Below are 16,148 nucleotides of genomic sequence, written 5' to 3'. Positions count from 1 at the left end.
AATGCTCAAGTCCTTCTAGGGGGGCCTAGTGGCAGTGGCAAGGCCACCCTCTATGTCAGCATGGCTCCGACCCTGACTAGAACAGCAGGTCTTATTCTGTGTCCCCCAACTTCAGAAGGACAAGGAAACACTTGAAAGGGTGTTCACATTGGCTAACGCACCGTGGCTAAAACTGAAAGTCAGATTTTGTACAAAGCAGACCCAAGGAAGAATTAGTTACATTATGCAGGTTGAAAACTGCTCATTTCTCTACATGCAGGTAAGAAGGGGCAGAAGGTTGCCCTGGCCAGTGTGGCTCAGTTGGTTGGAGCATCATCCCATACACTGAAAGGTCAGGGGTTCGAATCCACGTCAGGGCACATGCCCAGGTTGCTGGTTTGATCCTTACTTGGCATGCGTGTGGTTGTATTTTCACTCGGATGTCTAACCAAACTGATCAGATCCAAAACCGAACTCCCGATCTCCCACCTGGTATAATGTACTCCCTGCACAGTCCTCCCTAACTTGGTAAATGAAAAGTCCAACTTTCAGTTGCTCAGGTCAAAAAACTTCGAAGTTATCTCTGACCCTTCTTTCTTCCACACCCCACATCCAATCTGTCAGTAAGTCCTGACAGATCTACAGTCAAAATATATTTAGGATTTTATGGCTTCTTACTGTCCCCACTCCCTGATCTAAGTCACCATCTTATGCCTGGATTATTGCAAACCCTCCCCACCATTAGGTTCCCCTGCTTCCAGGATCCAATCTGTTTTCAATACAGAATGATTCTTCAAAAATGTAAGTCAAATGATGTCACTCCTTTAGTCAAAACTCTCCAGTGGTTGTACCTCTTACTCAGAGCAAAAGTCAGAGTCCGTACAGAGGCCTACAAAGCTCTACATGAAGTAGCCCTGTTACTTCATGGATTTCATCTCCCCATTACTTTTGCTCCCTCCACTCCAGTCATAGTGCTGCCTTACTGTTCCTTGAACACATCAGGCTTGTTCCTGCTGCAGGGCCTTTGCACCTGCTGTTTGCTCTGCCTGGAATGTTCTCTCTCTTCCTTCCCCCCGGATATTCGTATGGCTCACTCCCTCACCTCCTACAGTTATTTATGTGTAGTAGGCCCCCCTTTTCCACAGGGGATATGTTCCAAGACCCTCAATGGCTGCCTGAAACCGTGGATAGTACCAAACCCTATATATACAGTTTTTTCCCTATACATAGTACATACTGACAATAAAGTTTAATTTATAAATCAGGCACAGTAAGAGATTAACAACAATAGCTAATAATAAAATACAACATATAACATATACTGTAATGAAAGTTCTGTGAATGTGCACTCTCTCTGTTCATGTTTTCCAACCACAAATCAAATGCCTTTTCCATCTTAATTACGCACTTGCCACACACTGTGGCCATAACTTTTGCAGTGTGAGGTGAGGCAGCAAAGCGAGCACATTTTTCCTTTTTCACAATTTAATGGATAGATTTGTTCTTACTGTAGATCTCAGCAACCCCAGCATGTCGTCCCCCCCCCCCTTTCCTTATTAACTCAAGAACTTTCACCTTTTTACTTAAAGGCAGTAAGCACTTGACAGCTTCTCTTTGGCATATGTGAGTTGCCAGCATCGCTAATCTTGTGCTTTGGGGCCACTATTAAGTAAAATAAGGGTGACTTGAACGCAAGCACTGAAATACCAGTATTGAGACAGTCGAGCTGATAACTGAGAAGGCTACTAAGTGACCAATGGCGAGGAGTGGCCATAGCATGGATCTGCTGGACAAAGGACGATTCATGTTCCAGGTGGGAAGGAGCGAGAGGGCATGAGCTTTCATCATGCTACTCAGAACAGCACACAATTTAAAATCTGTGAATTATTTATGGAATTGTCCGTTTAATATTTTCAGATCATGGTTGACCAGAGGTAACCAAAACTCTGGACAGCAAAACCACGGATAAAGGGAACTACTGTATTCAAACGTTAACCTTCTCAGTGAGGCCTTCCCTGACCACCCAACTTGAAATAAAAACACTTCTGCCCCATATTCTTTCTTGTTGTTGTTTTAAATCCTCAGCTGAGGATAGTTTTTCCATTGATTATAAGAGAGTGGAAGGGGGGAGGGAGGGGGAGAGAGAGAGAAACACTGATGTGAGGGAGACACATGGATTGGTTGCCTCCCGCATGTGCCCTGACCAGGGCTGGGGATCGAACCTGCAACCAGGTATGTGCCCTTGATGGGGAATAGAATCTGAGACCCTTGGTGCATGGGCAGACATTCTAACCACTGAGCCACACTAGCCGGGGCTAAAATTGTATATATTTAAAGTGTATAATGTGATGATTTGATCAATAAATGAACAATTGACCTGCTTATTTTGAAAACTATTTGGGACTTAGGCAATTTCTTATTGCTTGACTGGATTCGACTATGAGCTTTCAAAATAGTCTGTTTAATTTCAGTTGCAGTGTGATTTCGCATAATTTATAAAAAAAGATATTCTTGCCCTGGCCAGTGTGGCTCAGTTGGTTGGAGTGTTATGCTGTGCACTGAAGGGGTTGCAGGTGTGATTCCCAGTCAGGGCACATGCCTAGGTTGTTGGTTAGATCCCTAGTCAGGGCGTGTATGGACATGGATGTTTCTCTCTCTTTCTCTCTCTCTCTCTCCTTTCCCCTCTCTAGAATCAGTAAAACATGTCTATGTATGAGGATTAAAAAAAAAAATTAAAAAAGATATTCTCACTAGAAATTTTATCTTTCTTAAGATATTTAAAAACGTGAGCTCTTGAGTCAGACTGTTGGGAGTTCGAATGCTGGACATCTGTGTGAATCAGGACAAGTTAACCAATCCGTACCTCAGTTTCATCATCCATAACCCAGGCATACGAGGAGCACCTATGCCATGATGTTATTTTGGGGAATCATAAAAATAATAATGTATGTAAGCCACTTAGCCCAGTACCTGGCACATAGTAAAGCTTCAGCGAATAGTGGCTTTTATTACTGTTATTAAGATGTAAGAGAAAAATTTCAAAAAATACAGGAAGACTTGCAACAGAAACAACTGAATGCTTTTTTCCAAGTGAAACTAAAATAGCTGTCCAGCTCTTTTGTATAAGTGGCAGTTCTTTGGGAAATGAGCCAAAACTTGAAGGCCAATTGTTTTGTGCCTTTCCGTAGGAGGGTTTCCTGGGACTGGGCATATTCTCTATATCCTCGCAGACTAGTCTACTTGGAACCCCTCATACTTTATATCTGCACTTCTCACATTTCTCCCTTTAATGCCATTTCAGGCCCCAACGTTCAGATTCCATGGATGTTCTTCACTCAGGAAACTGGTTAAAAATTCAGCAGTTCCTTTCGTGGGAAAGACGCTTTCTGAGTGCTGGCAGACTGGCTTTCTAAAAATGTGTTGACTTGCAAACAAGGTTGTCCATGCTTTAAAAGGCAAGGACAATGGTCTCTATTTCCGTGTCATGACACCTCCTTGTAGCTCGCTGTCAGACACGTCCTGTGTTAATGCCTGTTAAACAAAGTTATCACAGATGCGGTCTGTGAATGCCTACATGTGCCAGATTCTTTGACTTGTGCAGGGAATGGGGGAAGGCCAACCCTGCACAGGAGTATCTGACTCCACATTTCACAGAAGTAGCCAACGAAGTGCACCCTCTCCCATTCAGCTCTTGCCCCATATTATTTCACACTTGCTTTCCAGGGTCCACTTCTTATACTCTAACTTCTCGCTTACCTCCCACAGCAACTTATACTGAGTTGGGCTGGGCTGGGCTGGGCGCACATTCATTTAACCCTTTGCGGTCGTTTGTCTGCTCTCAGCCACCAAAGCTTTTTTACCGTTCCGGTCGTATGTCTGCTCTCAGCCACCACAGCAAGGAACCGTACGAACCTTAACTCTATTCATTCATGTATCAGTTCATAATTTCTCTTGTTTATCCTTCATAATCTTGCATCTTATGTATCACTGCTCTTTCAATGGAGATTAATTCCAACCAGTACGACACCCATGTCCAAATTTAATACGACCGCAAAGGGTTATTCAGTCATTAAACCCCATAGGGATCAAGAAATACTAGTTAAACCACACCGCTTCTTTGCTGCTTTCAAACAACTTTCTAGCTTTGTTATTGAAATAAAATTTTATCTTGTTTTCCGAGCCATGCTGTAAATTTCTTGAGTGCATGGACTGCTACATCACTCCCGTCTCCTGCGCTGCCACCCTTGAGTCTCCACTCAGTCTATGTTTTTATTCTTAGGCTCTGCCAAAATGCTCTAGAGAAACGGGTCCAAACCCTAGGAATTGGGTAAAATTTTCTCCCTGACTTCTAATTTTTTTATTGTGGCTGTTGGGAGAAACTAGTATGTAACAACAGACGAGTACTAAACCCTTTTCCTACTATCATATGACTTCAAATGAAAACCTGACAAAGCCTATGTTGAGAATTAGCAACTTACTCATAAACGGTTGTCCATCCATTTTCGTTACTTTTGGTAGCCAGGAGCCCTGTGTTTCCTGGATAGGTCATCAAGGCCAGGTTATAGCCTTGGGCTGACACTCTTTTCAGGACTCCATTGCTGCTTATGGTCAGCCAGTACACCTGCCCGCCGGGCACCACAAGCCAAAGCGGCATCCCGCCCGCGTCCCTGCGAATATGCACAGAGTTGCCGTTGCTGCTGGTAATGGCACCCAAGTCACCGTCGGCATTGTAGGTGAAATTATACACATAGTCCCTTGTTATCAAGTTCAAGGTGTGCAGGTGGGTTCCGTTGACGGTGAACTGGTAGAGCTCTTGATCCGCAGGCGAAGCAATCTCATAAAGGTTCATGTCATTCAGGTGGGCTTGGTTCCTGCTGATGGTTCGAATGCGAACGTTCCCGAGGTCAGCCACATAGAGGGTGCCGTCAGGCGACACTGCTAAGGAGGAAGGGGCTTTCATCTTTGCATCTTTGGCATAGCCACCGTCACCTGTGGGAGAAAGATCCTGATTTTAATAGTTGGCATCGTAAGCATTGATATGAATAAACAGTATACAGAAATCACTGCACATCGCCCGCCGGGCATGGCTCAGGGGTTGAGCATCGGCCTAGGATCTAGAAGATCGGGGTTCGATTCCGGGTCAGGGCACAGGCCCGGGTTGCGGGCTCGATCCCCAGTTGGGGGTGCAGGAGGCAGCCGATCGATGATGACTCCCTCACCATTGATGTTTCTCTCTCTCCCTCTCCCTCTTCCTTCCTCTTTCTGAAATCAAGAAAGATATATAAAAAAAAATTAAAAGAAAAAGAAATCCCTGTGCATCAAGAGTCATCTGAAAGGGAACAATCAGTTAGCCAGCATTCTCCGCATGTCCTCCTCCTCGACAAATCTGACACCCATTATTCGACATTCTTGAGTCAGCACCACTGAAGATAAACAGTAAGACGCAATTATCTCAGTAACACCAATTTTGTGAAATCCTCAATCCTGCTGTTCAGTATCTACTGTATTGAAAGATACAAAGACCGGCAAATAACAACAGCCAACAAAATTTGGCTGGAAATAGTGAGACTTAATGCCTGTCAATGCTTGTAGGATCTGTCTCAGACTTTTCCAATCCTAGTGTGCCTAGAGGACCTTTCTTCAGTTAATTCCCATCGTCCCACTGTCAAAGTACACTAAGTGTGTAAGTGCAACAATGATTCAGAACATCAAATTTGATCACTGGCATAGATATTAGATTTGTCTCGAATGAAAGATATAAATTAGCACAATAACTATAAAACTAACTGTCCAGGAAAACATCGGAAATATTGATCAAAAGTCATATCGACCAAGTTGCTCACTCTAGACTTCTCTGACCCAAGTGAAAGCAGAGGTTAAAAGAGAACCATTTAGGCCTGGATGAGCAGTTTATTAGGGCTGCAAGCAGCATGGAGGGATTTGCACATCCCAGCAATAAATGTATCTAGTGACATTTTGAGGATTGTTTGTATCTGGAATATCTATTCCATGTTTTAGGGAGAAGGCTCTTTTCTTTCTGTCTTTTTTTTCTTCTATTTCAACTGAAAGTAAAGGGCACTAATGGTTATGGAGAGAGTTTTGGATTTTCTTAAAACAATGGAAGCAGCAGACAAATGTCCTGAGACCCCTCCATTGTAGTAAAGTTTTAATTACTCCCATGTGTCTGTCCCCAAAGCAGTGTGTTGCTAGTCCCTTTGGGTTTCAAATTGCACATGCTGTCAATCTGGAAAGCAGTCACTTAGGGGAAGTGATTTTTTCCTGAGCGAAATTAGTAAATGTAGGTTTTACCTAGTTTCTCTTTCTCCAAAGTATAAATACTGCTATGATCCTACATTTGTATAGTGGTCTTAACTTAGAATTATCAAAATTTGTATTATACTAGTTTATCCTCAAATCAGGAAGATGATATAATTGAGACAAATGATGCCTCTATTTAACAGATGAAGTAAGCAAGTCACAAAGAGATTCTGTGGCTTTCCTGGGGCCACTCCGTGAGTCAGTTGCAGAACAACGACCAGATACTAGGCCACCTGACCCTCAGCGCACTGCTTTCTCCACTAGCTCATATTGATGTTCACAAGCAAGACTTTGGTTTTCCCTTTGACTTTCCTGATGCATGTTTTTCTTTTGAAAACAGAGAGGGGGAGCTGGTGAATTGCTAAAACCGTCATACCTGAAAAACAGTCACAGTTGGGATCAATTTTGCAATCACAGTCAGTGGGGGCACCAGCCATGATGGAGATCTCCCCATTGGTGGTAACTTGCTGAATGCGGTTTACTTTCCTCTCGTCTGTTTCAGCTATGAAGAGCAGTCCGCTGTGGGAGACACTGATGGCCCTGGCCGACTCCAGAGTGGAGTGAATTGCCACCTTGCTGACCAAGAAATGATCGATGCCTGGCACCTGGCAGTGAATGGGGCGCCCTGCAATGATCCGCACACGCCTGCTCTCAGAAATCTGCAGCACAATGTTGTTATCCAAGACATACAATGAATTGTCCATGGGATTGACTGCAAGGTCTGTTGGCCACTCTAATCGCACCTGCAAAAAACAGAACACACACCATTAGGTTATAATATCTTTCCAGGGGCAGTTTTACTTTTTTAAAAAAACTGGCTTATTGGTTGCCCCCATCTCAAGAAGTTCAGCAACTTTGGTGTTGTCTGCAACGTTGCGGGAGGATGGTCGATCCAATGTTCCGGTAAACGTATTTATCATTTATACCATTTCCAGCATAATGTACATTTTTTTTTGCAATAATTCCAGAAGGATCCTCTAGAGCAGCGATTTTCAATCTTTTCCATCTCACGGCACACAAGAAATAATTACTAAAATTCTGTGGCACGCCAAAAAATACATTATATATTTTGCCAATCTGACAAAAAAATAGGTATGATTTTGATTGATTTACAAAAAAAAAAGAAAAAAGTAATTACCTACCCTTTTTGCTCCAAAGTGACTTTTTAAAAAGTCAGGTGCCTGTACTTATGTATATAAAGATTTCTGTTCCCAAGAATTAACCAATCAGATGCAACCTTATTATGCCACGTGACCAATAAGATGCAAATCTATGTATATATTTATAGTCATGACGGCATTCACAGCGCACGGCTATTGTGCTGGCTGTTGTCATTTTCTTATTTGACAATCTAAGGGAAAAGAGGCCAGTGCCTTGGACTAAATAGTCAGGTATTGCATGTTTTAAAAATTCTTGAGGCACACCTGAGTGCCTGCTGCAGCACATTGGTTGAAAATTGCTGCTCTAGAGCAGTGTTTTTCAGAGTGTGGTCTCTGGACCAGCAGCAACAGCATAACGTAGGAACTTGTCAGAAATGCGAATTCTCAGGCCCCAATCTATTGAATCAGAAACTCTGGGGATGGAGGCCCAGCCAGCTGCAGTTTAACAAGCTTTCCAGGTGATTCTAATGCACTCTCAAGTTTGAGGACCACTGCTTTAGGGCTTCTGTGTCACAATGATATGAAATGTCTCTCACTGTCCTCTAGATGCATGGAAGAGCAAAGTTACAGGGGCTTTTGGAAAACAGAATGCTGGTGAAACCAGATTTTACTCTAAGAGCAACCTTCTGTTAGCACAGACTTAGCATCCATCCTGCGGAATATTCAGGTACAGCACATCAGTTGGTGCTTTGGAATTTTTTTTTAAAAAATATATCTTTATTGATTTCAGAGAGAGGAAGGGAGAGGGAGAGAGAGAAAAGCAATGATAAGAGAGTCACTGATCGGCTGCCTCCTGCACGCCCCCTACTGGGGATCGAGCCCGCAACCCGGGCCTGTGCCCTGACTGGGAATCGAACCCCAATCGCCTGGATCCTAGGTCGACGCTCAACCGCTGAGCCACGCCCGGCCGGGTGGTGCTTTGGAATCTTAAGCCGACCTGGTTCAGTACATCTCTCTTTTTCCTCAGCGAAGAAACAGGTTGATTTGTTCTTTCATTGAATGCTTGCTGAATACCTTCTCTGTAGTAAGCTTGGTGCTAGGCTCTGGGGATCGGGAAGACTGCTCTGATATTAGTGTCCATGTAATGAAGAAGGGGGCAGCAGACAGTGTGAGAGCACTTCCCCGAGACCAGGAGCCGGGAGGCAGGGTTGCCAGAGAAGGGGCTACCTAAGCAGGGTCTGAAGTGATCAGTGGGAGCGGGATGGGCTGAAAATGCGGGGAGAAGCAGCAGAGCTGGGGGCAATCCAGGCAGAGGGAACAGCATGGGTGAAGGCCCAGGGGTTGGAGACAGTATGGCCCATTCAGGTCACTGCAAACAATTCAGCAAGGCTAATGATACAGGCTGGATGTACGGGAGTGGCGGCCAATGCAATCAGGAGGTAGACAGCCGCTAGGCGTTGTGGACTGAACTGTGACCTCCCCTTACCTTTGTATGTTGAAGACCTAACCCCTAATGTGACTGTATTTGGTAACAGGGCCTTTAAAGAGGTCATAAAAGTTAAACAAGGTCATAAGGGTGGGGCTCTAATTCAATAGGACTGGTGTCCTTATAAGAAGAGGAAGAGACACCAGGAGTGTGTGTTCACAGCGAAAACTCCCACGTGAGGGCACAGGAAGGGGGTGGTCTTCTGCAAGCCAAGAAGAGAGGTCTCAGGAGAAACCAAACCTGTTGACCCCTTGATCTTGAACTTCTAGCCTCCAGAACTGTGAGAAAATAAATTTCTTTGGTTCGAGCCACCCAGTCTGTGGTATTTTATTTCGGAAGCCCTAGCAGACTAATACACAAGGTATTGGAGGGATATACATGCCTAGCTTTATTCTGATGGCTGAGGGAAACTGCTGAAGGGCTTTAAGTGGGGGGGGGGGGGTGCCAGAGTCCTATTTGCGTACTAGAGGCATCACACTGGCTGCTGTTGAAACCATAATGGAGGGGGAGGAGGGATGCGAGGCAGGCCGATAGGTAGGAGGCTCCAGCAGCGGCCCAAGTGAGGGATGATAGTGGCCTGAACTGGGATGGCAACAGTGAGGATGGAAAAGTAAATGGATCTGAGACACATTAAGGAGTTAGAAACAAGGATTGGTGTGTGTGTGTGGGGGGGGAAGGGGGTTCATGTCTGGTGTACCTTTTACCGTGTGGTAGGCACTGGGAACCCACGGATCAACCAAACATGGCTCCACTCTAGTTCCTTTCTGGACACAGGAGTTAGGCCAATGCCTTCCCTGACATCCTGTCAATAGCTACTATTTATCACCGGCCACTTCCCAGAGAACTGTATGACACCCCGCCACTCGCTTATTCGGAACTTTATTTCTCTTCTCCTAGCCTAGACAAAGCCAGGGAAACCTGTCCCTTTCCCGCCCAAGGGACTCACAGTAATGTAGCTACTCTTCGTGCTCTGAGTGAACGCCCAAGGAAAGCTTCGTTTTTCTTAACGAACCTGAACTCTGCAAACGAGATGCAGGCTGTCACCGCATTCGGAGGCGGCTGTCTCCCTGGGTGGAAGAGGCCTTCCCCTCCGCAACGAAGCAGCTAAAGGCTGCTCTGAGATAAGGCCTTCCCTCTAATCCTGTCTCTTAACGGGGGGCAACTCCTGATGCTGTCAAGGAGACAAAGGGGGTGTCTGGCCTCCTCTCCAGCGCCGCTCGGGGCTCTGTGCTCCCCGTCTCCAAGTGTCTCTCCCCGACAACCGGCAACCTCAGTGTGTCCCCACGTCTCTGCGTGCCCTCAGCCTCCACACGGGCGGCCCTTCTCTGGTTGGCACCATATGCCTCTGGGCGGCTAGGAATTGGAATGCTAACGGAGGATAAAGCCGAGCTTGTGCCGTGCATGTTCTACAGAGCCTTTCAGACCAAGGCCATTGGATAAACACGAAACGGCAGCTCTCAGAGCCCCCAGAGCAGCTCGCCGTGGTGTGTTCCTCGGCGCGGCTGTCGGAGGCCTTTGCGTGTCAGTGGCGAGGGGGAGCGGCTGCTGCTGCGGGGGGCGCCCCCGCCTGGCACCTGGATATACACCCCCCCCCCCCCCCCCCCCGTGCTCGTACAGAAGCTGTCTGTGGAAACGAGCTGGGGCTGCCGAGGAAATGTATTTATTTCACTACAACACTCCTGTTTGGATCGAGTCTGAAGTCAGTGACCCAGAAAAAACAAAGCCGGCAGAAATGACATTCTAATTATCCCGAGTGTGAGAGCCGAGGCCAGGGCAGAGGCCAGGGACGCCACACACCTGGCAGGAGTCACAGAAGGACGCGTTTCGGGCTCTGTTCGCTCGCGACTGTCGAGGCCGCCTCTGAGATAAAGGCCGGCCCGTTGGAAGATAAGCTGTTAAATTCTCCAACTTGCCCAACGTGATTTAAGTCAATACTGTTGGTGTCATGTTTATTAGATTTAATATTACCTCAAAAACACACCAGCTAGTGTGTCTGTTTGTTTTCTTTCCCATCAAATAAGTCACCCTCTGGCAGTTTCCTGTAACTAAAGTGACCTTTGTGCTTCGGAGACACTTTCTCCACCAGCTGCACGGAATCCCTGTAATTCCCACGTGAGTTGCCTGGGCAGCTTGTCTATGAAATCCACTCGGATGAAAGATGTGTGGCTACTTAGTCGTCTAGGGCCTGCCTTTTCAGAACCTGGACCTTTTCACCTCTCTCAGGTTGTCAGTGCCTTTTATATCCTTCTCATGTTAAATGCTCCCATTTCCAGGTAAGTTTTCAAGGAACCAGTGCTTTAGATCCACCCAGTGGAAAAACTCTATTTCCTACCAGGGCATTTCCTTAACACAACCTAACATGGAATGGGGTCTCTGAGCTGCTGGCCGTCAGAATTGGCATCTACTAGTTGCAGAGACCCAAGAATTATATGCTACCGAGGTGGGGCTGAGAGTAACCCCCAAGGGCTGCTGCCATTTATCCAAGTCATTTCTGGGGAGAAATAAACATTTCTTTTCGGGTGACAGGAGCAGAGAGAGATGTAGGCAAAACAGTGAAGCTCTGGAAACTCTGCTAGTGACCCAGCCTACGGGCAAAGCATTTGGCCTAATTTGTGGTGGTTGCCCCGCCTTGTAAAAATACATTAATTTGTTTGAAATGTCAAAATGTATTTAAGCTAAACGAGCATGAAAGGTCACCAGTGTAGCCGCAGCTGGTGGGTGTGCCCGTCTCCCGATAACCTTCCCCGAGACACAACTTTGAGCGGAAAGGAGCTCTAGTTCTGGAAATCAGGCCTTGACAGCACTCTGTCTTCCTCTGCTAATCGAAAATTTGCCTTGAAGGGACTTGCCTCTCAGGTCAGCCAGTCCCGTGGTTGGTTTAAAGATCCAGCTAATTTTGACCTAAGTAGCAGTTTATAAAGCGGCAGAGTCCTAGAGGGAAAAATCCATGTGGAAAAGTGGTATCTAAATATGAGCCCTTGATTAGACTGAAGTAGAAAATCCCTCAATTATCAGCTTAATCCCATAATGTAGACACAGACCATAATCTGTACACTTGGGCTCTCTCTAACAGTCTAAAGGCTGGGTCCTTCCTTTGCTAGTGTTTAGCCCTAGGCAAATGAGGTCTCCTCTAGGAATGTGGTTCTCTCATCTGTAACAGGGAAAAGAGGCTAATGATAATCTAGCTAACTTCTGAGAGTTACTACTCTACAGTGGGTTACTCTCTAGTGGGTTAAATCAGATAGTGATATAAGGTGTTCAGCCTAGTGCCTAAGGGATGGTAAATGGTATTAACATTGATAACGGTTTCAAAGTCAGAGACCTTTAGAGCCAGAAGGAATCTAGCTCAGTTCAATAGTTTCCTTTCAGCTCCGTTTCCCAGTCGTCAGTTGTCCACATAGGTCTTTGTGAATTTTGCCTTACCTGTACACCACTTGCACTATTATTGATTTAATATTCTTCTTTAAATTGACCTACTTTTAAAATATAAATAGGCGCCGCCCCTTCCTTTGAACCGTTCCTGATCATTAACTACTATAAAATTACAGGCCCACTCATCTGAGCCTTTAATAAAAGTAACTACTGTTTATTGAGTGCTTCCTAGTGTCAGGCCCTTTACACGGATTAGCACTTAAAGCAATCACTTGAGAAAGAAACTATTAAAATCCCCACGGTCAGATATGTGCTCTTAGCCTCTACGCAATCAGATTCCTCATCTAGAAGAGTGGACATGTTTCTTCACGCTCTCCTCACCAAGTCTGGTCTCCCCTTTACTTTGTTTGAATCAACCTAAACGCTGTGCTCTCTTTGGCTGAGAAGGTCAAAGCTCATTACGAGTTGATCAATTTGTCTTTCTCATCTGTTATCTTTCAGTGCCTTGTGGGCGCCTACTTTGTTCCAGGCACTATTATAAAGGTACACAAAACAGGTCCCTGCCCTCCATTAGTTCAGTCAAGTCAGGGAAGGAAGATACAGAAACAGGTCATTTCAAAATAATGTGGTTAAATGCATGATAGATATAGGCCCAGGGTGACGTGGGAACACAGAGGAGGCAGTTTGGAGAAATACTCCTAGAAAAGAACTGTGTAACCTCAGTCTTGAAGGATGAAGTGAAGGTATTGAGAAGTAAGGTGGGAAGAGTGATGTCAGCAGAGGGAAAAGAACAAAAGTGCAGAAGCACGAAACTCGACAGGAGTGAGGGAACCAACTATGGTCTGGGATTCCTAGAACATAAAGTAGCGTAGGTAGTAGTGGTAAATGAAGTTCAAGTGTTTGCCAGGGACAAGGTTGACATTTCTCCACTGAGGCACTATTGTCACTTGGGGCCAGATGATTCTTTGTCGTGGGGCTGTCCTGTGCACAGTAAAGTATTAGCAGTGTCCCTGGTCTTTTTTTACTGGATGCCCGTAGCACCTCTTCCCGAGTTGCGACAACCAAAAATATGTCTAGATAATGCTAAGTGTCCCCTAAGGGGCAAAAGTGTCCCTTGTTGAGGACCACTAGACCAAGCCACGGAGGGCTGCGTATACTAACTTTAGACTTAGAGTGTGGGTGTTGGGGGGTGAATGAAGGTCTTTAAAGGTGGGGGCAGACATGGTCATATTCATATTTCAGAAAGATCACTTAGGCTGCAGTTTGGGGGGCAGGCTGAGGGGAGACCAGGCTGATGATACAGGAGAACCAACTTGGAGGCCAGCCGTTCACCAGTGCCTACATCCATTAAAACAGTCTTCTGTTCAACCACCTGGCAAACATCTGAGTGCCAATCCAGATAGAAATATTCCTGCCTTCCTGGTGCTGAGAGTCTGGAAAACTGCTTCTCATACTTTATTTATTTATTTATTTATTTATTTATTTATTTATTTATTTATTTATTTACAAAGCCCTTTGAGAATCCAATGAAAGCTATGTACTTTCTCCCCAGGAAAAGGCTCAGGTGTAGTAGAAGAAAGTGGTTAGGAGCTGAGGCTCTGGAGTCAAGACTTCCTGGGTTCAAAATTCTCTGTTATTTGCTAGCTCTATGAGCTTGGAGCAAATCAGTTAACCTCTCTGAGCCTTAGTTTCCTCATCTAGAAATTGGGTATAGTAATAATATCTTCTTAAGAAAAAAATCTACATACAGCACTTAGCACAGTGCCTGGTACACAGAAAGAGCTCTGTAAAGGCAATTGTATTATTATTATTATTATTATTATTACTATTATTATTATTATTGACCATGCCTATATTTCTTCTGGCCCTTGTCTGGCTATTGCAACACTCTCTTGCTTGCCTAGCACCCGAACTCCTAAACACAATCATATGATTAGTCATGCTCTGTTAATGTTTCCCCTGCTTCCGTCACCAGACATTTCTGCCTGATCATTTATTTCACTCCTTGAGAATCCTTCTAAACTATGTGTCCTCCAAGAAATATTTGGCTTATATTGGGACATATAATTTCACATACATTTTCAAGCCAATTTCATGGCCAGCATTTTAGCTTATTACTTGGATCCCCCACTGTTATCAGTAACAGTGTTCTTGATACAATTCCAAATTCGAAACATGCTACTTTATTCCTTTGTTCTGCCAATGAATGTCTGCTTATCCCATTTTAGGCACTAGGCTGTGCATTAAGGAGCCAGCTCTAACCAAGACAGACTGGATCCTGCCCTTACTGAGTTTATAGTCTTTTGCTGACTTCAGTTCCTTTACTTTACAGTATGTACAAGGGGTTGCTACTGACATAGATCAGTAAACTATTTCTATTCCCTTCTGTCCATTTTAAGAAATTAACTTTCATGGAGGAGCCTCAAAAACATATCATGGCTGTTACTATCATCTACAATTGCCACCAAGTGCTAGTAACTTTTCTCAAAGTTCAACTGTGCTGAACAAAACCAGTTGTTTGCCAAAAGGCCCTCTCTCCCCATCCCAAACATGACACTTCGATTTTCCCTCCTTTACTACATTTCTAGCTTTACAGCTCATTTGAAAAATAATCATTTGACTTTTATCTCTGAGGCCTCTTCAGTAAGAATTCCCAGGAAGTATACGATTATTTCTTCTGTCGTTCGCCAGCCCTGGAGAAGATACAGTGACAGGCCTGAGTGCTCTCAGCCAGGTGTTCTGCCAGCACCATGTAGATCTCCCCATGCTTCTAAAAGCTGACAACTGCAGACTGTTTGCATCACTTTTTTCAAGTGGCCTTCTCATTTCTTGACACCGATACTGTCTGAGCTTTTATAAAAGGAAAAAGCCGTCTGGAGAAAGTTTGGTTTTCTGCAGCTGGAAAGCGCGATGACACCTTTGAGAGTGACGACCCTTATTGATCTTGCTTTTAAAAAGTGGAAATTATTCAAAGATGAAATACACCAGGACTACGTGGACTTGTCAACCCGCAAATTATTTCCCATTATCTCAGACCCACGCTTTTGTGTACCTCTGAATCATGGCTGGAGAGTTTGAGGAACCTCTCAACCTTTGGTCAAATGCATCAGCATGGTCCGTCTCCATGGCTGCCCAATCAGCATAACTGACACTCTAGTGGAATTATCCATTGCAGATGAAAGCCAGAACCACTCTAACCAAGAGTTGCAACTGGACTGAGCTTTAGAATCACTTTGCTGTACAGACTGTAGATTAAGTTGCATCTAGACCAGGGTTTCTAAAACATTTTGGGAGTGGAGGAAGCAAAGAGAAACTAAGAGAAACAAAGAACCACCCCAAGGTAGTCCCGGTGTATTTCATCTTCTAATAATTTCCACTTTAAAAAGCAAGATCAAGAGGGGTCATCACACTGAAAGGTGTCATCATGCTTTCCAACTGCAGAAAACGAAACTTCCTCTAAATGGCTTTTATAAGTTTGAAGAAGCTCAGACAGTTTCAGGGTCAAAACAAAATGCTGAATTTGTGGTCACTAAGATGACTATAGTAGAGACTACTAGTTGCAGGCCTACCCTATCATCCGTTCACTCTTTCCTCTTTACTAGTAAATCCCCAATACTTCAACTGGGCACACTGCTGTCTAGAATAGACATTCCAGCCTTATTTGCAATTATCCGTAGCCATGTGATCAAGTTCAACACAATCACATATAAGAGGAAATGTGTAAACATCCACAGTTATTTTTTTATTTTTTTAAAGAATAGTTTATTTATTTTTAGAGAGAGAGGAAGGGAGAAGAGAGAAATATCGATGTGAGAGAACACTGATCAGCTGCCTGCTGCACACCCCCTACCAGGGATCGAGCCTGCAACCCGGGTGTGTGCCCTGACCGGGAA

At 44.7% G+C, this 16,148-nt stretch overlaps 1 protein-coding gene across 2 annotated transcripts in view; it reads right to left on the bottom strand.

The window, feature by feature from the left end:
- TENM1 (teneurin transmembrane protein 1) overlaps nucleotides 1-16,148 on the bottom strand; it is a 319,040-nt gene that overhangs the window by 29,037 nt on the left and 273,855 nt on the right. For both annotated transcript variants that reach the window (XM_087829353.1, XM_087829352.1), the window contains 2 exons: nucleotides 6,674-7,040; nucleotides 4,458-4,968 (listed from right to left, as the gene is read on the bottom strand). In XM_087829353.1, coding sequence (XP_087685479.1) covers nucleotides 4,458-4,968; nucleotides 6,674-7,040 — 878 coding nt within the window. The remainder of the gene's footprint in view (nucleotides 1-4,457; nucleotides 4,969-6,673; nucleotides 7,041-16,148) is intronic.

The sequence above is a fragment of the Miniopterus natalensis genome, chromosome X (genome assembly GCF_054644295.1).
Source record: "Miniopterus natalensis isolate mMinNat1 chromosome X, mMinNat1.hap1, whole genome shotgun sequence".
Classification (NCBI taxonomy): Eukaryota; Metazoa; Chordata; class Mammalia; order Chiroptera; family Miniopteridae; genus Miniopterus; species Miniopterus natalensis.
The sequence above is the reverse complement of the archived record's forward strand: the minus strand, read 5'-3'. Positions and strand labels throughout refer to the sequence as shown.